A 22,109-nucleotide genomic window follows, 5' to 3' on the forward strand; every position below is an offset into this window, starting at 1 on the left:
AACCAGTGGGGATGACAATAATTAGGAAATGTGAAAGACCGCAGCATGCCAAATCAGATGTTATGGCTTCTAATTAATAGGACTGGGGGTGCTGGTAATTACAATATCTTAATACTCCAAGGACACATCCTTGATCATTTTCTCTATCATGAGGGTAACGGAGGCACACGGTGATCAGCCTCACAATGTGTTTTTGTCTTCTCTTAGGAGCTCACCATCAAAACTGTGTTAAGCTCTGCCAGAGAAGAGCCATCTGGGCCAGCTAGGTAGGTCTGCTGGAGTTGTTCCTTCCCTTGGGACAGTATCAGGGGTGGACACTTGGCACCATAAGTCCATGGTTGTGGTGTCCAGACTGTGAATGACCGCCATGCTTTCTGGCCATCCTTCTGTTATACACACATTGTATTAATCTAGTTCTCTCTGTGGCAGATGTGTCGCTCTGTGCAGCTTAGGAATCTGGATGTGCGAGGAGCTGGTCAATCAAACGCGTCATCCTCAGATCAAAGAAGCACTCAATGTCATCTCTGTTTCCTTAAAAGTAAGGACGGCTTATAAAATGAAATGGTTAAATGGGTATCTTCAACTTTAAAAGTCATCCCCTATCCTAACATTCCAATGGCTGATCCTGAGAACCGCGAGTGGAGTGGTGGTTAATCATGCGCCTTTCCGCTCCATTTATTCTGAAGGGGGTACCGAAGACCAGCTGAGTGCTGCGCTAAGCTGTCTCCATTGGACCCATAATGAATGAACAACCTCCATTCACTTGAGAGCCCTGGTTCTTAAGATCGTTGGGGGTCTTAGCACTCAGACCCTCAGCGATCGGATAGTTATCCCCTATCCCAGGGCATCTTGTCCTGGGTGTGATAATTTACAAGGTGCAATGCAACTTCGTTCACTGCGCTGTAGCAATCACTGAGCACCATCTTGGCCCATGCAACCTGTTTACGATTTTACAGCCTTGGGCATGAGTTATATGCATATATCGAGTCTCAAGACACATCACATAATGAAAAAAGTGTGCTTTTAGAGCTATTTGCCAGTAAAAACGGCACACAAGTGTTGAAACGGGCGCAGATAATGTACTTACATTAAAGTCTTCAGGGGCAAAGTCTTGTTCGACCTGCTTCAAAAACAAGTTCAGCGGTACTCGTCTTGGCCTGTAACTCTAAAGGGAATCTGTCAGCAGGTTTTTTCTATGTATTCTGACAGCAGCATGACGTAGGGGCAGAGACCCTGATTCCAGCGATGTGTCACTTAGTTGACTGGGTTTAGTAGTTGTGATACAGTTTTCTCAGCTGCAAATCTAGCTGTGCTCAGAATGCTGAGCTGTGTATAACCCCGCCCACACCACTGATTGGTAGCTTACTGTGCATTGACAGAATTCAGCTAATCAGTGTGTGGGGGATTGATTCGACTAGGAGGCATGAGGCAGGCAGTCCTGTAGTGATAACTTCCTGCTGATAAAACACAGATTTTTTTTTTTTTATAAACAGCAGCACACTGACTACGGAGTGACAAATCACTGGAATCAGGGTTCCGTGCTGCTCTCAGATTACACAGCAAAGAGCTGCTGACAGATTCCCATTAAGTGTTCATATCTCAGTAAAGAAAGTAAACAGTCCTTTTTTCTTTTTTCTTCCACCATGAAGGACATTTTCTATATTTCCTGTGTAGGTCTCCTGGGAATCCATGGACATGTTAGGCCTGGAGACGTCCTACTGTTTGCACTACAGTTCCACACGTGCATTAATGTATTTTTCTATATACAATATCATCCGATGGAGGTCTGCTAGACATAACATCTGTGACTGAGAGATTGCTCTGCTGTTTGTTTCAGTTTCCCAACAAAGTGGTGGCACAAGTAGCGTGCAGCGTTCTGAATGTCCTTCTTAACTACATGCCACAGCTGCAAATTTACCACCCGGACTACCCACTGAACATTATAGAGGTAGGTCACATTTGCCTTACACGTGATGCAAAGAACATTTTCCAGTCTGTAATGCAACCATTGGACAGTCAAATATTATTTTTTTTACTATTGTTCTAAAAAAAATAAAAAAGATTTGCAGTTTCCAAGGACTTTAATAGGAATCGGTATTCCTAGGTCTCGGGAGTATCGGCTTTGTCCTCTGCCTTGTGCAATAAGATCAAATGCTGTATTTGAAAGAGGCGGTTCACTTAAAGGGTTACATGCTTCCTTGACATTGGGATTACCGTGGCTCCGTAAACAGTTGAGTAAAATTGCGTTGTTTGTGTAATTTCTGTAGAAATGAATGGGACTTATGGAAAAAGAGTAACAAAATGAGCCACATTGTTGGCGTAACTCCCAAGTTGCTTCTCTTGTGCTACGTGGTTGGTGTAACACCTATAGAAGTCGCACAGAAAGGCAGAGATGGGAATAAGCTTTTAGAGGGGATCTGTCACTTAATTTTTTTTATTTAAACTGAGTACCTCCTCCCGTTTCCGCTGCTCCACTGATTCTGGAACAGTTTTCCTTTTTCTTCTGCGCCCCTCCATTCCAAAGTTATGCCCCCCAATAATAATGTTAAAATTCTACCTTCAAGCAACTGTGCGTAAATCAAAGAACTGTGGGCATGGCCTTGTTTTGATTGGCCAAAATTAGAGAGGAAGAAGCAAACGCCCACAAACAAGTTCTGTGGTACACGCCCAGATGCTTGACGGAAAAATTAGCTGCTTTATTTCCAGGAGGGGGGCATAACTTTAGAACGGAGGGACACAAAAGAAAAGGAAAAACTACTCCAGAATTGGTGGGACAGCGGCAATTGGAAGAAGTATGTAGTTTAATTAGTGAAAGATTTTCTTTAAAGGCATTTTCCATTAGATTAAGACGCCACTTTCTGATCAGTAGGACTCTCTCCGCATGTCTGGAAGTTCAGAAGATGGCTTCTGGTAATGCACAGTGCGCCTCTGAATTTGGGAAGCATACATCCAGCTGCAGAGGTGCAGTAACGCTGCAGGAATGTGCGGCATGCAAAATCAGCTTCTGCAAATTATGTTATCACTAGATGGTGGCCCGATTCTAACGCATCGGGTATTCTAGAATATGCATGTCCACGTAGTATATTGCACAGCCCACGTACTATATTGCCCAGCCACGTACTATATTGCCCAGCCACGTACTATATTGCCCAGCCACGTACTATATTGCACAGCCACGTACTATATTGCCCAGCCACGTACTATATTGGCCAGCCACGTAGTATATTTCCCAGTCACGTTGTATATTGGCCAGCCATGTAGTATATTGCCCAGCCATGTTGTATATTGCCCAGCCACGTAGAATATTGCCCAGACACGTAGAATATTGCCCAGCCACGTAGAATATTGCCCGGCATGGAGTATATTGCCCAGCCACGTAGTATATTGCCCAGCCACGTAGTATATTGCCCAGCCACGTAGTATATTGCCCAGTCACGTAGTATATTGCACAGCCACGTAATATACAGCACAGAGCCACGTAGTATATTGCCCAGCCACGTAGTATATTGCACAGTGACGTAGTATATTGCCCAGCCACGTAGTATATTGCACAGCCACGTAATATACAGCACAGAGCTACGTAGTACATTGCCCAGCCACGTAGTATATTGCACAGCGACGTAGTATATTGCACAGCAACGTTGTATACAGCACAGAGCCACGTAGTATATTTCCCAGTCACGTAGTATACAGCACAGACACGTAGTATATTGCCCAGCCAGGTAGTATATTTCCCAGTCTTGTATATAACAGGTTAAAAAATAAAAAAGAAACATACTCACCATCCGAAGAGCCCGTTGTAGTTCCGTCGCTTGTGTGCGGTGTCTGGTCCCAGGATTGCTATGAGCGCAGGACCTTCCATGACGTCGCGGTCACATAACCGTGACGTCGTGGTCACATGACCATGACGTCATGGAAGGTCCTTCTCCCATAGCATCTTTGGAAGCGGAACCTGCCGCTTGCAGTGCCGAGGAGACAACGCGACAAAGGAAGGTGAGAATAAGGTTTTTTTTTTAAATTATTATTATTTTTAACATTAGATCGTTTTACTATTGATGCTGCATATGATGCTGCATATGCAGCATCAATAGTAAAAAGTTGGGGACACACAGGGTTAATAGCGGCGGTAACGGAGTGCGTTACCCGCGGCATAACGCGGTCCGTTACCGCCGGTATTAACCCTGTGTTAGCGGTGACCGGAGGGGACTATGCGGGCGACAGGCACTGACTGCGGGGAGTAAGGAGCGGCCATTTTCTTCCGAACTGTGCCCGTCGCTGATTGGTCGTGGCAGCCATGACAGGCAGCTGCTGAGACCAATCAGCGAATGAATAACCGACGGATTACAGATGAAAAGTGGGTCTCCTGTGAGACTCCCAGCATGGCTCCTTCCTCGGCCCCCTATTACGGGGTGCCCGGTTGAAGTCGAGTTGGCTGTTACCCATGTCGCTCCTTCCCCAGTCCCTCGGGTGCTGGTTCGAAGTCGAGCCCCCCCCCCTCCTTCCCCTTCCTTCCCCAACTCCTTTTGGTTTCTGGGTTGAGGTCGAGGCGAGGATAAAGCCCCCTGAAGGTGATAGCAGCACCCTCCCTAATCCCCCTTTGGGGGCATTAGGTTGAGACGCCTCAGGTAGGGCCTGTACAGGCAGCACTCTGCAGCTCCCAGCAATGGGCCAGCACACTGCGCCTGCATCCAGGGACCCCAGCCCAGCTGCGGGCTCCTGTCGGGGCCGGGGGGAGTGCAGGCAGGCATGGCACAATAGAGACACACCAGCTCTATACTGGCTCAGGGGGACCCCTTACAGGCCCCCCCCCTTCCGCTTATAGCCCCGCCGCTATCCTGCTTTTAAACCGGGGGGGGGGGAGGGGGTCCGGTTCAGATCCGACCCCCTCCTGGACTTCCGCGCCGGCCAGGAGCCTTTCTGGGCATCAGGCATCTAATTTAGGCCACGGCGTCGGCCTAGCTGAAGCCACTGCCTCCTCTCCGCCCCCCAGCCCGCCCCCCGGATGACAAATATGACACTATACAGTGTCATAGAGGGGGCGGATCGAGACGGAAAGGGCACATTTTTACACAGCTTTGATGCCTTTTTCTTTATCGCCTCTCATTGGGGGACACAGGAACCATGGGTGTATGCTGCTGCCACTAGGAGGCTGAGACTATGCAAATAAAAAGTTAGCTCCTCCTCTGCAGTGTACACCCCACCGACTGGCATTATACTCTTCAGTTTAGCTTAGTGTCAGTAGGAGGTGGACACGGGTCTTTCATTAGACCCTTATCTACCTCAATGTGCGTCGTTTCTTTTCAGGTTTTTCTGGAGGGATACAGGGTGAACAGTCACACCTGTAGTCCCAGGTGGACTATGAGTACGGCGTGTACTGCCACCCCGTATCCTCGTAGATCCCACAGCAGGACCAAGATCCTAGCACACAAGCGTGCTTAGAAGTCCGGTCCTGGCTCCGTCCCCCACCCACTCGCCCACTCGCCCACCAGAGCCTGTCGGTTGGACGGCGTGGGATGTTTTAGGTGAGTATTCCTAGCCCCGGGGTCCCTTGGTTTTCCCTTTTTCTTGGCATTTCCAGGCCATCTTTTTCCCTGGCCTGCTGTCCTAAAGGGGTCCGGGGAATCGCAGATTGCCGCTTTCGCAGCACTTTCCGGGGTTCTTTCCAGCGCGGCTGGCTTTTAAGCTGATTTTTTTCCTGCGACCGCATGGGGCTTCGCCGCGTCCCGCTCCGGTGGTCGCCACCTTCCTAATTTAGGGCTCCGGCGGCAGCGCTTCTCCCTGCTATGCGGCGACTTTGCTGGCTGCCGCGCCACTCTGCACCTCCCAGCCGAGCAGCGCCGTCACCGCGGCTTTAACCCGGCGGTTGTCGGCTCCGGCGGCAGTGTTTTTCCCCCTTGCTGAGGCGACTTCGCAGGTCGCCGCGCCGTTCACTAGAGGCCTCATCCTCCTGCCGGGCAGCGCCGTCGCCGCGGCTTTACCCCGGCGCTCGTCGGCTCCTAATCTAGGCCCCGGCTTCCACTGGGCCTACCTCCAGCGGCAGCGCTTCCCCCTTGCTGAGGCGACTTCGCTGCTGCGCCGCTCTCCAGAGGCCGCATCCTCCAGCCGGGCAGCGCCGGCGCGCCCCCCCCCCCCTCAGGCGGTCGCCGAGCTTTAATCTAGGTCCCGGCTTCTCCCGGGGCCTACTTCCGGCGGCTCCTCTCCGCCCACTTCCCCACTACTCGGCGGGCTTTTCTCCCGCCCGGCCATCAGCCCTCGGTGTTGCTCCGCCCACCGGCGCCATCTTACTACACTCAGTGGACAAGTGCCTTAGCCCACGCACGCCTCTCTGTGCGCTGCAGTGGACTACTACGGGTATCAGATCCCTTCGGCTGCACCACTGCAGGATCCGCATTATATTCTAAGAGGATTTCTTCCCTGGGGGACCATCTTCAAGCTGTGTCCTGCGTCTGGAACTGCTTCGTCTGCGTGAGTAGCTGCACTGCAGACTGACACTCCCCTCTGCCCCCCCTGTCCCCTAACCTTCTGGCTTTTCTTCAGGGTCTTTTCCTTAAAAAAAAAAAAAAAATGGCTACCTCTAAGGGAGGCCGCTCTCGTCCTCTGTCAGGCCTGCAGCAATTCGATTGTTCCCACCGCCCAGGATCCCCCGGCCGCTCCGCTCGAGAGTGATACCCCCCACCCCAGGCTGGGTTTCCTCTCTGTCACAATCGGTGGCAGATCTAACACGGGTGTCGCTAACTCTTGTGTCCGTGCTGGACCGATTACCCCTGCAGGCCCCCGCAGTAGCCAGCGGTCGCAGGAACCTCCGTCGGAGCCTTCCATTATAGGCCGCAAAAGGTCCAGACAGGAACGCCGGTCTGAGTCCTCTTTTCGCTCCATCTCACCACACGGTCCTTCTCTGCGGTTGACTTTCCCCCGGTCCTCCTCCCCTGAGTCAGGCGAGGCGTTCTCTGATGCGCCTTCGGAGGATGTTTCGGAGCTGGATTCGAACCAAATCGCTACCAGGAGGGATATGGTTCAGAATCTCATTGGAGCGATAAATCTAACCTGTGGCATCACGGAGTCCTCTACGGAACCCGCAGATCAGGCGGTTTCGTTTAGACGGGCTAAACCACCTTCAAAATTTTTTGCTCCTCACCCGGAATTTGAGGAGATTATGACCAGAGAAAGAGAGAACCTGACCAGACGCTTTGAGAGGAAAGCGACTTGGCATTTTATATCAATTTTCTCCGCAGCTCATCGCTAATTGGACGGCTTCTCCGTCGGTGGATTCTCCGGTTTCCAGACTATTCGCCAACACGGTCCTCCCACTGTCCGGATGTGCATCTCTGAAGGATTCTAACGATAGAGTCATAGAATCCTTCGCAAAGTCAGCCTTTGAAATGGCCTCAGCCAGTCTTTGCCCAGTCTTTGCTCCCACTGGGGTTTCAAAATCCATATCCAAATGGGCCAATCAGCTCCATCAGGGCATTCTGGACGGGGTTCCTTCCGGACAGCTGGCGGAACTTGCCAACCAGATTTCTCATGCGGGTGAATATCTGGTCTCAGCCTCCCTGGACGCCGCGTCTTATGCGGCTCAGGCGTCCAGCAACGCGATTGCCATCCGCCGGTCCGTTTGGCTTAAGGCCTGGCAGGCGGACTTGTCCTCTAAAAAGTCCCTTACCAGCCTGCCTTTTCAGGGGTCTCGTCCTTTTGGTTCTAAGCTGGACCAATTCATTAAGGACGCTACTGGGGGCACAAGCTCCCTTCTTCCCCAGGCCAAGCTTCGTCGCCCCCCTCCTAGACGTCAATTTTGGTCTTTTCGGCCTTTTTGTTGCTTCGCGGCATCAATCTCCTTCTCCCAGCAGCAACAGAGGCCACAGGCACGTCAAGAGAAGAAGGCGGTATCCTTTAGGCCCACTCCTTCCTGGCGTTCTCGCCACTCCCAGGGTAGGTCCTCCAGGACTGGAAGAACCACCTCGGCCTGACTCTCGGCTAGTCGACAACCCACCTCCCCGACTGGGCGGCCGTCTCCTCTTCTTCAGGGACGTCTGGATCTCCTCAGTAGAGGACGCATGGGTCAGGGATGTTGTATCCTCGGGATACAAGCTAGAGTTCGTTTCACGGCCCCGGGATCGTTTTTTCGAATCCCGACCTCCAAGAGATCCCACTCCTAGTTCCGGGTTTCTTCGCAGCCATCACTTCTCTCCTCAAAGCCGGGGTAATCGTTCCCGTCCCAGGAAAAGAGCGGTTCGCAGGTTTCTATTCCAACCTTTTTGTGGTACTGAAAAGACGGCAGGGTGCGTCCCATTCGGGACCTCAAATTGCTGAGCAGGAGAGTTTGTCTGAAACACTTCAGGATGGAATCCCTTCGTTCAGTAATTGCTTCCATGGAGGCTCAGGAATTTCTGTGTTCCATAGATTTTCAGGAACGCCTACCTCCACGTTCCGATATTCCCGGGACATCACCGATCCCTGTGCTTTGCAGTGCTTCAGGAACATTTTCAGTTCGTCGCCCTGCCATTCGGTCTTGCAACCGCCCCAAGAGTTTTCACGAAGATCATGGCTGCGCTGATGGCCATCTTGAGGGTCAGAAGCCTGGTTCTGTTTCCATACCTCGACGACCTCCTCATCAAGGCTCCCTGCTTTTCTCAGGCCCACGAAAGCCTGTCCATCGTTCTCGACACCCTAGTCCGTTTCGGGTGGCGGGTCAACCGGAAGAAGTCCTGCCTTATTCCTTCTCGGCGCATCATCTTTCTGGGCATGCTCTTCGACACTCGTCAGACGAAGATCTTCCCGAAGACTAGATCAATCCTTCGTCGGGACATACGCGTACTCCAGGGCCCTCGGTCTCCCTCCTTCCGATCGGCCATGAAGGTTTTGGGGAAGATGCTAGCAACATTGGAAGCGATCCCATTCGCCCAATTTCACTCGCGACCTCTTCAGCAAGCCATCCTGTCTCAGTGGAACAGGTCCATCTTCTCCCTGGACCGCCCGATCCGACTCTCTCCCCAGGCCAAACAGTCTCTCAACTGGTGGCTCACGTCACCTCTCGTCTCCCAGGGCCGGTCCTTCCTTCCAGTTCCCTGGCAGGTGGTGATGACGGACGCCAGCCTGCTCGGCTGGGGTGCGGTGTTTCGCCACCTGACTGTACAGAGCCGCTGGTCGACGCAGGAGGCAACCTTGTCGATCAATGTCCTCGTGATCCGGGCCATTTTCTGTCCCTTCGTCTCTGGGAAAGGATTCTCAGGGGTCTTCCAATCCGAATCCAGATGGACAATGCCACGGCGGTGGCATATGTCAACCATCAAGGGGGGACTCGGAGCTCCTTGGCCGAGGTATCCAAGATCCTCCATTGGGCAGAGGCAACGGTTACAGTGATATCCGCGGTGCATATCCCCAGCGTGGGCAGTTGGGCCGCTGACTTCCTCAAACGCGAGGGCCTCGCGGCAGGGGAATGGTCCTTGCATCTGGAGGTCTTCCATCAGTTTTGTCTTCGATGGGGGACTCCGGATGTGGATCTCACGGCGTCTCGAATGAACAGGAAGGTTCCGCAGTTCATCTCCAGGTCTCGCGATACTCGCAGTGGGTGTCGACGCTCTGGCCATTCCTTGGTCACAGTTCGTGCTGCCCTACCTGTTCCCACCCCTTCCATTACTTCCCAAACTGTTAAAGAAGATCAAAGCGGAAGGGGTGCCGGTCATTCCAATCGGTGGCTGTTGAGACCGCAGTTATAAGAGCATCCGGCCTTTCGGACCGGGTTATTCACACCATGATTCAGGCTCGGAAGCCTTCGTCTTCCAGGATCTACTATCGTACCTGGAAGGCATCTATGTCCTTTTCCCTGCCTTCCATTTTGGCCTTCCTTCAGGCAGGACTGGATTCGGGCCTGGCTCTTAGTTCCCTGAAGGGCCAGGTCTCTGCGCTTTCCATCCTTTTTCAGAAGACTTTAGCTTCCCGACCACAGGTTAAGACCTCTCTTCAGGAGTGGCCCACACTGTTCCTCTTGTACAGGGCCCCTGTGGATTCATGGGATTTAAACCTGGTACTGGACGTTCTGAGAGTTTCCCCCTTTGAGCCCCTCAGGGAGATTCCCCTGTCAGTCCTATCTTGGAAGGTGGCCCTTCTTGTGGCCATCTCTTCTATCCGCCGCGTTTCCGAGTTGGCGGCCCTGTCTTGCCGTTCTTGGTCATCCACCAGGACAAGGTGGTCTTCAGGCCTCCGCCTTCCTTTCTTCCCAAGGTGGTTTCCACCTCAACGAGGTCATCGTTCTTCCTTCCTTTTGTCCAGCTCCGACTCATCCTTTGGAGCGATTGTTGAACAAGCTGGACCTCGTCAAGGCAGTGAGGATCTACCTGGATAGAACGTCCGCTTTCCGGGAGACGGATTCTCCTTTTGTCATTCCTGATGGCCCGCGCAGAGACCAACAGGCTTCTTAGGCGACTATTGCTCGCTGGATCAGAACGGCAATTCTGGAGGCTTACCGGGTCAAGAACAGAGTGCCCCCTCCTGGGATCAAGGCTCACTCTACTCGGGCAGTCGGCGCCTCCTGGGCGGTGCACCACATGGCTTCCGCCCTACAGCTTTGCAAAGCGGCAACTTGGTCTTCCATCCACACGTTCGCCAAATTTTACAAGGTCCATATCTACGCTTCGGCGGATGCCAGCCTAGGCAGAAGGATCTGGCAGGCGGCAGTGGTGAGTCCTCGGACCTGATGGAAGTCTGTTTTTCCCGCCCTAGGGACTGCTTTGGGACGTCCCATGGTTCCTGTGTCCCCCAATGAGAGGCGATAAAGAAAACAGGATTTTTGGTTGCTTACCGTAAAATCTGTTTCTTGGAGCCTCCATTGGGGGACACAGCTCCCTCCCAATGTTTCTCAGTTCTCTATTTTATGTTCTATGACTGTTCTCACGTTTACAGTTCTCAAGTTTGTGGTTATGGTTTTCAACCTTGTTATTTATCTCCTACTGCTTTCTCACTAACTGAAGAGTATAATGCCAGTCGGTGGGGTGTACACTGCAGAGGAGGAGCTAACTTTTTATTTGCATAGTGTCAGCCTCCTAGTGGCAGCAGTATACACCCATGGTTCCTGTGTCCCCCAATGGAGGCTCCAAGAAACAGATTTTACGGTAAGCAACCAAAAATCCTGTTTTTCTCAGCTCTCCTCCCCCTTCTCCCCCTGCCTCTTCTCCTCGGCAGCCATTTCTACTGCAGCAAGGATTAACCCTGCATCTCCCAGTCAGCAGGACCAGGCCAGCCAGTCTCTGGGGGGCACAAGACTGTTATTCTTCGGCGCTGGACCTAGGGGCAAACTGGTGGGGTAAGATCACAGCTGGGTTGTTTTACTCGGCTGTGAATCCATATTCCCTATAAGGCTCCCCTATAGGTTCCTCTGCATAGCTACCCCTGTAAGGTCCTCTGCATAACCCTGCACTGGTGCGGGCTCAAGGTCCAAGAGAACCAGGCAGAACTGCTATTATGCATTCTGCACAACCTGCAGGACCGCTCTCCCCACTGCCAGGACTGCACTCAGTCTACTGTGTCAGAGCCTCAAGAAGCCCCTGCCAATGCTTCGGTGTCTAATGCCACGCCGGAATGGGTCACTCAGACTCAGGGCGACCCTGGCACATCCACGTCTAGGTCAGGACGCAAGCAGACCCATAGGTCAAGTCTATCTGCGTCATCCCATAGCACACGGTCATCCCCTTCTAGGGAGAGACACCGTACTTCCAGGTCATCTAGACCATCCCCTTCCAGGGGCAGATAATGCAGATCTCCGCAATCCCCGACCAGAGAAGGCCTCCGCCCCAGCTCACCCAGCAAGGGACGCCTCAGTGATACACAGGATTCGGAAGGCATCTGTAACTCCGACTCAGACAAGGAAACGGAGGGGTCCCTGATCCCAATCCCCCCTAGCAATACAGCGCTAGTTGAGGACTTAATCTCTTCCATCCATCAGGTGCTGGACATTTCTGATCCGCCACCAGAGGCCCCAGAACACTTCCTCTGAAGGACCTCTGAAGCCACCTAAGGTTTTCTCTAACCACCCAGAGTTTAAGGCGATCCTTAAAAAGCAGCTCTCACAGCCTGAGATAAAATTCGCTAATCGCAAATATCTGGAGGCGAGGTATCCCTTCCTGCAGAAGGATACCAAGGAATGGACAGATCCACCCGAAGTGGATCCCCGAGTCCCTACACTAGCAGCACATACCCTCCTTTCACTGCCAGATAGCTCAACCCTCAGGGACGCAGCAGACCGGTAGCTAGAACGCATGGCTCGTTCAATTTTCGAGGCCGCAGGGACATTCCTGGCTCCCGCGTTCGCTTCAGTTTGGGTTGCCGAGGCCATTCTGGCCTGGGCCAAAAATTTACAAGCTGATCTCCAAGCATCCGCTCCTGAGCTGTCGGATCAAGTGGTTCAAATAGCAGTAGTAGCAGATTACATGCTTCATGCAGCTCTGGATTCAGCAAGGGGCATAGCGGGGATAGCATCAAACGCCATCACAATTCGGTGTATCCTCTGGCTGCGGGAATGGAAAGCGGACGCAGCCTCAAAGAAGTCCTAACGCACCTCCCCTACCTCAGTGGGCGACTTTTCGGTGAACAGTTGGACACGATGATATCCAACACCACCGGGGGTAAGAGTACCTCTCTTCCCCAACTGAAACCTAAACGCACTTACAAGAAGCTTAACCACACTCGATTCCGATCCTTTCGGAATTCTTTGGGCTGGTCCGTCTCGCGTCCAGCACAAAATCGTAACCGTTCCCCACGCAGGGACAACTCACGATCAACGCAAAGGTCGGACAAAACCTGGCAGTCAAAAGCAGCCCAGTCTAAGCCCAGAGGAGGAAAATCTCAGACTTTCCTCATCATGAGTCACGGACTCTGGAAGACACCACACCCGTAGGCAGACGACTTTTGCTCTTTCATCATGTCTGGATGCCTATTACAGAAGACAGGTGGGTCAGGGAACTAGTGTCTTCCGGATACAAGATAGAGTTCACCTCCAACCCACCGGACCGTTTCTTCCTCTCTGTCCCCCCAAAACCACGAGCCAAGGCTCGTGCCTTCCGACAAGCGGTCTCCTCGCTTTTTCAAGCAGGAGTCATCATACTGGCCCCCATGGCCGAGCGCTTCCAAGGGTTCTACTCCAATCTCTTCGTAGTCCCCAAGAAAGGAGGCAGCGTGCGGCCCATATTGGACCTAAAACAACTCAACAAATACTCACCCTCCTCCGCAAACCCTCTCGATCTCCGGTTTGCCATGAGAGTCCTCGGCAGGATGGGGGCAGCAATAGAAGCTGTCCCATTTGGCCAGTTTCGCCTCAGGCCTCTTCAACTAGCCATCCTCAAGTCCTGGGACAAGAACCCTTTCTCTCTTGACAGGGAGTTCGGGCTAACGTCGTCAACCAAGAGGTCCCTGCACTGGTGGCTCAAGCCAACCTTGCCTAGCAAAGGGGAAATCCTTTCTCACAGGTCAATGGAATGTTCTGACCACCAATGCGAGCCTGACGGGTTGGGGTGCAGTGCACCTACACCACAGGGCACAGGGCAAGTGGTTCTTCAGTGGAAGCGACCATGCCCATGAATATCCTGGAAATTCGTGCCATCCTTCTGTCATTGAGGGCCTTCCATCACTTACTGGCAGCCTCTCACATCATAATACAGTCGGACAATGCCACGGCTGTAGCATATGAATCACCAAGGGGGGACCCGCAGTACCCAGGCGATGCGAGAAGTGTCGCATATCCTCCACTGGGCGGAGGGCACAGGATCGGTTCTCTTGGCGGTCCACATTCCGGTGTGGACAACTGGGAAGCAGACTTCCTCAGCCGACAAGGAATAGACTTGGGAGAGTGGTCTCTCCATCCCGAAATTTTTCGCCAGATATGCCATCGCTGGGGGACCCCGGATGTGGACCTAATGGCATCCCACTTCAATGCCAAGGTCTCCAACTTCATGGCCAGAACACACGATCCGCGGTCGCTCAGAGCAAACGCTCTGGTTCATAACTGGACCCAGTTCCAGCTTCTGTACATTTTTCCACCTCTCCCCCTGATATCCAGAGTGGTGAGGAAGATCAAGCAGGAGGGAGTTCCAACCATCCTAATCGCAACGGACTGGCCCAGACGTACATGGCACGCCAACATCGTACAACTTGCAGCAGACGCCCCCTGGCGTCTCCTCGACCGCCCCGATCTTCTATCACAAGGCTCGTTCTACCACCAGAACTCAGGGGCTCTTAATTTGCGTGGCCCTTGAGACCTGGGTTCTAACCCAGGCAGGGCTCTCGCCGGACGTCATTGGAACCATGATCAGGGCACGGAAGCCAGCCTCTGCCAAGATTTATTACCGTACCTGGAAAGCTTTCTTTACCTGGTACGAATCTCGTGGCCAGACCCCACTCCCTTATTCCCTCCCCAAAGTACTTAGTTTTCTTCAATCGGGTCTGGAGGCCAGGCTGTCCCTGGGCTCGCTTAAGAGCCAGGTGTCAGCCCTCTCAGTGCTTTTTTAAAGGCGCATTGCTACCAAGCCGCAAGTAAGGACTTTTCTTCAGGGGGTTTCCTGATTGGTTCCCCCCTACAGATGACCACTAGAAACGTGGGACTTCAACCTGGTCCTGACAGGATTGCAGAAACCACCCTTCGAACCCCTTAAGGAGGTCCCGCTCCGCCTTCTCTCCCAGAAGGTGGCTTTCCTGGTGGCAATCACCTTGCTACGCAGGGTGTCTGAACTGACAGCACTCTCCTGCAGACGGCCCTTCCTGGCCTTTCACCAGGACAAGGCAGTTCTCCGTACGGGCCCATCCTTCCTTCCGAAGGTTGTGTCCAACTTCCACCTCAATGAGGAAATTTCACTGCCATCCCTTTGTCCGGTCCCGGTTCATAGAGTGGAGAAGGCTCTGCATATGCTTGACCTTGTCAGGGCATTGCGTATATATGTGTCTAGAACTGCGTCCTTCCGGAGGTCTGATTCTCTTTTCATTCTTCCGGAAGGCGGCCGCAAGGGTTTGCCAGCTTCCAAAGCTACCCTTGCCAGGTGGATCAAATCCACCATACAAGAGGCCTACCGCCTTAAGAATTCTCCTTTTCCAGCCGGTATTACGGCACACTCTACACGGGCGGTAGGGGCCTCCTGGGCCATTCGGCACCAGGCTTCGGCACAACAAGTGTGTAAGGCGGCCACTTGGACTAGCCTACACACGTTTACTAAGCACTACAGGGTTCATACCCAGTCCTCAGCGGACGCGAGCCTGGGTAGATGTGTACTGCAGGCGGCAGTGCCCCAAGTGTAGGGGCCTGTCTGCACAATATTCGTCCATTGCTTCCCACCCAAGGACTGTTTTGGGATGTCCCATGGTCCTGTGTCCTCCAAAGAGGTGACAGAGTAAAGGAGATTTTTGTGTACTCACCGTAAAATCTCTTTCTCTTAGCCTCTATTTGGGGGACACAGCTGTTGAGTTCTCATATTGTTTGCTTGAGCTCGTACATAGTTTCCTTCTTATAGGCATGGTTATGTTATTCATGTTACGTTCCTCCTAATGCTTTTGCACAAAACTGGAGAAGGCTGACACCGTCCAGGGGTGTATACTGCAGAGGAGGAGCCACGGTTAATCTTTTTCAGATTATGCATAGTGTCGCCTCCTAGTGGACAGCAGTATAACACCCATGGTCCTGTGTCCCCCAATTAGAGGCTAAGAGAAAGAGATTTTACGGTGAGTACACAAAAATTCCTTTTTCACAGAAAAACGTTATACAGGTCTGGTTATGCAGGGAATTTATTCATACATGGGTGAATGCTACTGGGTTGAAGGGTATGGGGGACCAAAAAGGTTCTCTTTAAAGGGAACCTGACACTCCAAAAATCGAAGGTGAGCTAAGCCCACCGGCATCAGTGGCTTATCTACAGCATTCTGTAATCTGTAGATAAGCCCCCGATGTATCCTGAAAGATGAGAAAAAGAGGATAGATTATACTCACCTGGGCGGTCTCTCTGACCTTTCCCGGCCACTGCGCACTGCAGTACTTTGCTCTGCCCTCAACAGGGCAGACAAAGTACGCCGGAGCCGCAGCATGAAGACAAGGAGAGGACGTCATGGTAAGAAAATAGGAGGCCCCGGACCGGACCGTGACACCCATCGGACGGGACCGCAGTGGAAACGCCCCTGGGTGAGTATAATCTAACCTCTTTTTCTCATCTTTCAGGATACATCGGGGGCTTATCTACAGCGTAACACTCTGCTGTAGATAAGCCCCTGATGCTGGTGGGCTTAGCTCACCTTCGATTTTGGGGGCGACAGGTTCCCTTTAAAAGGGCTGTAGCCCTGATGTAGGTGTAGTTATGACAGTAGAGAGGCTCTTTATGCAGAGAAAGACAGTGTAGGAGGAAAAAACTTATCGCATTTCATTGTCAGAATTAATTTTGAACCTAGAATATGGACGCCCACCGATCATAAAATAATAGCATATTCTAGCATTACCCCTATGTTTTTTTTAGATGTAAAATGGCGCTAAAAGGGGTGTACCCATTTAAACCTTTGTTTTCTCTCTCCTGTCTGATGCAGATCCTTCTCGCCACTGTGACACATCTGTTGCCGACTGCCGAGACCTCATCTTATGAGCAAGATAAACGAGTAAGTCTATAACTAACGCAAGATGTAACCGGTGCACTGGATACATTCCTCTAACCATGCATCCTCACTGCATACATTCGTTACATCATGGATGGCGTTGAGAACAATAAAACATAAAATGATAAATGTAAATCAAAATTAACATCCCATGGAGGTCTGAATTTGGAATGATGCTCAAAATCAAAGTGAAAAATCAAATTACAGGCTGATCAACTTCAGTGGAAATGTCTCAAGACAAGGAAATGATGCTCGGTAGTGTGTGTGGCCTCCACGTGCCTGAATGACCTCCCTACAATGCCTGGGCATGCTCCTGATGAGGCGGTGGATGTTCTGAGGAATCTTCTCCGAAACCTGGTTTAAAGCATGAGTCAACCCTTCGGCAGTCTCTGGGGCAACGTGCCGTTGGTGGATGGAATGAGATAATGCCTAATGGCACTCACGGTACCTCTGGCTAGCACAAGGAGGGCTATTCAGCCCTCCAAATAAATATCTCCCAATACTGCTGACTCACTGCCAAACTGGTCATGCTGGAGGATGTTGCAGGCACCAGAATGTTCTCCATGTCGTCTCCAGACTCGGTCACATGTGCTTAATGTGAACCTGCTCTCATCCGTGAATAGCACAGGGCGAAAATGTCAAATCTGCCAATCTTGGTGTTCTTTGACAAATTCCAATTGCCCTGCTGGGTGTTGGGCTATAAGCACAACAGTCACTTGTGGATGTCAGGCCCTCATACTACCCTCATGGAGTCTGTTTCTGACAGTTTGAGCAGACACATGGATGATAGTGGCCTGCTGGAGGTCATTTTGCAGGGCTCTGGCAATGCTCCTCCTGTTCCTCCTTGCACAAGGGAGGAGGTAGTGGTCCTGCTGCTGGGTTGTTGACCTCCTACAACACCCTCCACGTCTCATGGTGCACTGGCCTGTCTCCTGCTGTCTGCTCCATGCTCTGGGCACTGTGCTGACAGACATAGCAACCCTTCTTGCCACAGCTTGCATTGATGTGCCATCTTGGATGAGCTGCACTATCTGAGCAACTTCTGTGGTTTGTAGAAACCTTCTCATGCTACTGTACCTCTAGGGGTGAGAGCATTAACACTACTGAGTCTCATTTCCTTGTCTTGAGACATTTGCACTAAAGTTGGATGAGCCTGTAGTTTGATTCTCCAGTTTGTTTTGAGTATCATTCTAAAACCAGACCTCCATTGGATATTAATTTTGATTTGCATTGATCATTTTTATGTTGTATTGTCCTCAACACATTCCACTATGTAATCAATAAGGATTTGCAATTGGATTGTTTCATTTAGTGATATTTAGGATGTGGGATTTTAGTGTTCCCTTCATTGTGTGAGGAGTGTGTATGTATTTATGTGTGCGTGTGTGTACAGATAGAAAGATATATATAAATTATATATAATTTTTTTATAGAGGACCATACACTAGATTTTTTACATTTTAATTCAATTTTAATCTTTTTCAGTTGACGATTCTTCCCTGATTCTGGAACAGTTTTTCTTTTTCTGCTACACCCCTATATTCCCAAAGTTATTACCATTGATAATAAATATGTAGATGTTCCTTTCAAGTAACTGGGCGTGTACCACTGACCTACTCTGTGGGCATGACCTTGTTTTGATTGGCCAGCATCTGAGATGAAAAGGCACACGCCCACAGAGGAGTTCTGTGGTATACGCCCAGTAAGTTGAAGGGAAAATCTGTACCATTATTACCAGAGGGTATAACTTTGAAATGGAGGGGCACAGAAGAATAAGAAAAACTGTTCCAGAATCAGCTGAGGAACACCAACTGGAGGAAGTACTCCATTTAAATTTAGTGATAGACCCTTATTAGAGAGGACATCTCTATAGTAGTAAATGCTTGTATTCCCTGTCTTTTGTAATATCTTTGGGTTTTACCGGTCCTCTGAGAAACATAGGATGGATCAGTTTGATAGCTGGGTGTCAATACTGCCGCTACCGGACACTACAGTGACATACCATACTGATAAGTGTTCTCCAGATGGAGTAACAGAGGATCAGCACCAGAGTTGGAAAAAAGAATGCTTCAGAATTGTTATTTCTATAAGGAATACAAGTATAATTTCTATATATTACAAGTGGACCTTTGCAGGAAGCATAATGAAGCATACCAACATATGACCCCTTATTCCGACACCTCTATGTGTGTTGCTGACTATCATGGGGGGCACAATTGCAGGATGTCACGAGTCACAGCTGTAGATGTATATTACGGGCTGTATAGATAGTCATGTAATGCTGTAATCTTTGTCTTCCAGCTGATCGTGTCTCTGCTGCTCTCGCTTCTAGAATGGATAATGGCGCTGCCACTCTCAGTATTATTGAAGCCGGTGCGACATGCGGGAAGTGATAACCAAGGGAGGGAAAATTCAGTATTGCACTGTGCCTATAAGGTAGTGTACAATCACAGACATGGAGAGCTGCTTCATTATATGTAATGGGTCCATACACACAGAGGATTTACCTCCACTGTATTGGGTGGCTAATATCTGCTGTGGGACTTTTACCAAAATCTAATCCACACAGCAGAGAAACATGTGTGGACCGACACTGCTTGTCCAATGATGTTGTGGCCATCACAGACGATTTTGCCCCAAATTCTGCTGCGTGACCTCAGTAGGATCTGCAGCTGTTTTCCAGACTTCACTGAATTGTTTTTGTTCAGCCTGTCGTGTAGTCAGTCACAAAATGCTTTGTTCACTATATTCACAAAAGCCGAGTTCAGTAATGAAAGCAGAACCCATTAACTTGCACGCCGGCTAACTGGTGGGACTTTAGACACTTATCTGTGATCTTACACAGTGCATAAGACCACTCTGGAAATATTAAATCCCACTGCTGGGTTCCTGTCTGATGGAGGAAGCTGCGGATTGTAAGTCCCAGGACAGGATCGGTTAATTATTTACGTGGCTGCAAAGTATATTTGGCTAATATATATAAAAAAAGCATACAGCAATGCTCCGTAAACGCTAAGATGTATGCAAACACTAAATATATGAAATCAGGGGTGTGGCGTGGCTGGACATGTAGCAGGACGAGCAACAGCTCCTCCGATATCTATTCTATAATCCTGCTTACCCGGGGAGAAAAGACACTCTTCGGTCCTCGACTTACGGAGTGCAGGTAGCAGATCACGAGAGCCTGAATCCACCAGTCCTTGATATGACATGAAAGGATAAAAGTCTTAGGCAGAGAGTGCACAAAAAGATGGCGCAGTGGCGGGCGCTGCTAAGACAGCCGCTGACAAGGAGCAGGGTAGCAACCCAGACATAACTACTCGCCTGGAACAATATGCCAAAACACCCAAAACCAAGGGAGCTCTGCAGCCACCGATCCCTTCACCGTCCAATACCCCTGCGTTAACAAGAGCGGTTGAGATAATGAAGGAGCAGAGAAGTGGGCCCATAGCAAGCGATCCCGCAACCACTACTACCACCATTATTCATCCTGATGCTGGCAGAGATTATGCGCCTGCTGAGCATTGGGAGGTAGATGCAGAGCCAATATTACAGGATGTGTTTAATAAAGTGTTACAGTGTAAGTCAGCCTTACCAATGCTGCATGTACACATGAGCCCCCAGGAGCCTCACCAATGGAAACAGTTCATAGGGGTCACTCCAGGCCCTTACCCCCAAGAGCCCCACCAATGAAAACGGCTCATAAGGTTGCCTACAGGCCCCTTCCCCTAGTAGCCCCACCAATGGAAACGACTCATAGGGTTCCCTCCAGGCCTTTACTGTCCGGACCCCCACCAATGGGTACGGTTCATAGGGTTTCCTCCAGGCCCTTACCCCCAGGAGCCCCACCAATGGAAACCATAGGGTTCCCTCCTGGCCCTTATCCCCATTAGCCCCACCAATGGAAACAGCTCATAGGGTTTCCTCCAGGCCCTTACCCCCAGGGGCTTCACCAATGAAAACATCTCATAAGGTTCCCTCCAGGCTCCTACCCTCAGGAGCCCCACCATTGGAAACGGCTCATAGGGTTCCCTCCACGCCCTTACCCCCAGCAGCCCCACCAATGGAAGCGGCTCATAGGTTTCCATCCAGGCCCCTACCCCCAGGAGCCCCACCAATGGAAATGGCTCATAGGGTTCTCTCCAGGCATTTACCCCCAGTAGCCCCACTAACATCGGTATTGATCAAACTGCTTCATTTCAAAAACAGAGACAAAATCCCAGAGTTAGCATGGATGACAACATTGCGAGCTCAAAGGTGTCCATCTTTCCAGATTTCTCAGCTGAGATCCAAAAACAGTGGGCCCAATTTCAAGACATCAAGAGAAGATTCCTTCTCCCACAGGTCCAATATGCCATGCTATACCGAGCGGGACTGAGGGTCTCTGCCTTTAATAAAACTCACTTCTTTCACAATCCAAAAGAGGCCTTGCGGTGGTTAGGCCTCCATGTACGCCCATTGAGGAACCGCTGAAACACTTGAATGTCCTGATCATTATCCCTTCCTCCCTTTTTTTTTTGTCCCTCTGTTTTTCATCCGTGGACGCTATATGCCACCCTGTATTACTGACCCGGTGAATGTGTGTACCCCAAAATATTCATGAGAGGGTTGCTGCTGTTATAAATGCTCCCTGGGTAGGTAGAAATATCCCCTTTTTTTCTTCTGCTACGTATGGTTTTAATGGGATGTAAATCTGTACTTATCTGTCAGTGACCGCTCCAAGGGCGGTGGTTATATGTCCTCTGTGAGGCTGTCTATGCACATTAGGAAAAAACAATATTTACTGCTGACTCCATTATGATGTGCCATGTTGTCTGTGTATGGGTAATTCATGTCTAGAACCTCGGACTATGCAATATTATCTATTTACATTTAATATAGTCAAGTTTTTATATAAGAATTTGTTGAGGTTCATCTGATTAGATATGCTTTGTTGATTGTTTGGTACTGATGTGACACCCCAAAAAAGTGGAGGGGGGTCAATCAGAAAAGACAGTCACCTGCACACATAAACTCTTCTGAAAAAAATGTTTGCTGCATGATTCTACCTTTGGTTGGATCATCTATGAATCTTATTATGGCTGCCCATCAATCTCTTTTTTAATTGTCCCACCCACCCGCTCTTTTCAACATAACCTCATAGGTGCTATTCAGTTCACTCCCCCTATAAGCTCCTATATGTCATAACAATGAAGACACATCGGTGAGCGAGGGCGCCATTTTGCGTACAAGCTAGGGTGCCAACCTCCGCAGTAAGGCAGGTGCGGCTCTAGGATGGTTATAGGGTGAGTGAGGTCCTGTACCTGTGTTTGTTCAGTTTGGTTCTCACCACAATAGTTGGTTACTGTGCCTGATCATGTTTTGGCCAGAATCTTGACTTTCACCTGGTTGGGCATTATATGTAGTTCTAGTTTGTTTGTGTTTTTAATATTTGTTTATTAAAAGTTAATTTTTTAGGCTGTGTGCACACGTTCAGGATTTTTCGCGTTTTTTTTCACGTT

General features: G+C 50.4%; 1 protein-coding gene across 4 annotated transcripts in view; it reads left to right on the forward strand.

The window, feature by feature from the left end:
• Nucleotides 1-22,109, forward strand: part of RALGAPA1 (Ral GTPase activating protein catalytic subunit alpha 1) — a 314,621-nt gene that overhangs the window by 173,492 nt on the left and 119,020 nt on the right. For all 4 annotated transcript variants that reach the window (XM_069732024.1, XM_069732041.1, XM_069732049.1 and 1 more), the window contains exons 27-31: nt 208-266; nt 430-538; nt 1,838-1,948; nt 16,543-16,611; nt 18,910-19,044. In XM_069732024.1, coding sequence (XP_069588125.1) covers nt 208-266; nt 430-538; nt 1,838-1,948; nt 16,543-16,611; nt 18,910-19,044 — 483 coding nt within the window. The remainder of the gene's footprint in view (nt 1-207; nt 267-429; nt 539-1,837; nt 1,949-16,542; nt 16,612-18,909; nt 19,045-22,109) is intronic.

The sequence above is a fragment of the Ranitomeya imitator genome, chromosome 1 (genome assembly GCF_032444005.1).
Source record: "Ranitomeya imitator isolate aRanImi1 chromosome 1, aRanImi1.pri, whole genome shotgun sequence".
In the NCBI taxonomy this organism is placed as follows: domain Eukaryota; kingdom Metazoa; phylum Chordata; class Amphibia; order Anura; family Dendrobatidae; genus Ranitomeya; species Ranitomeya imitator.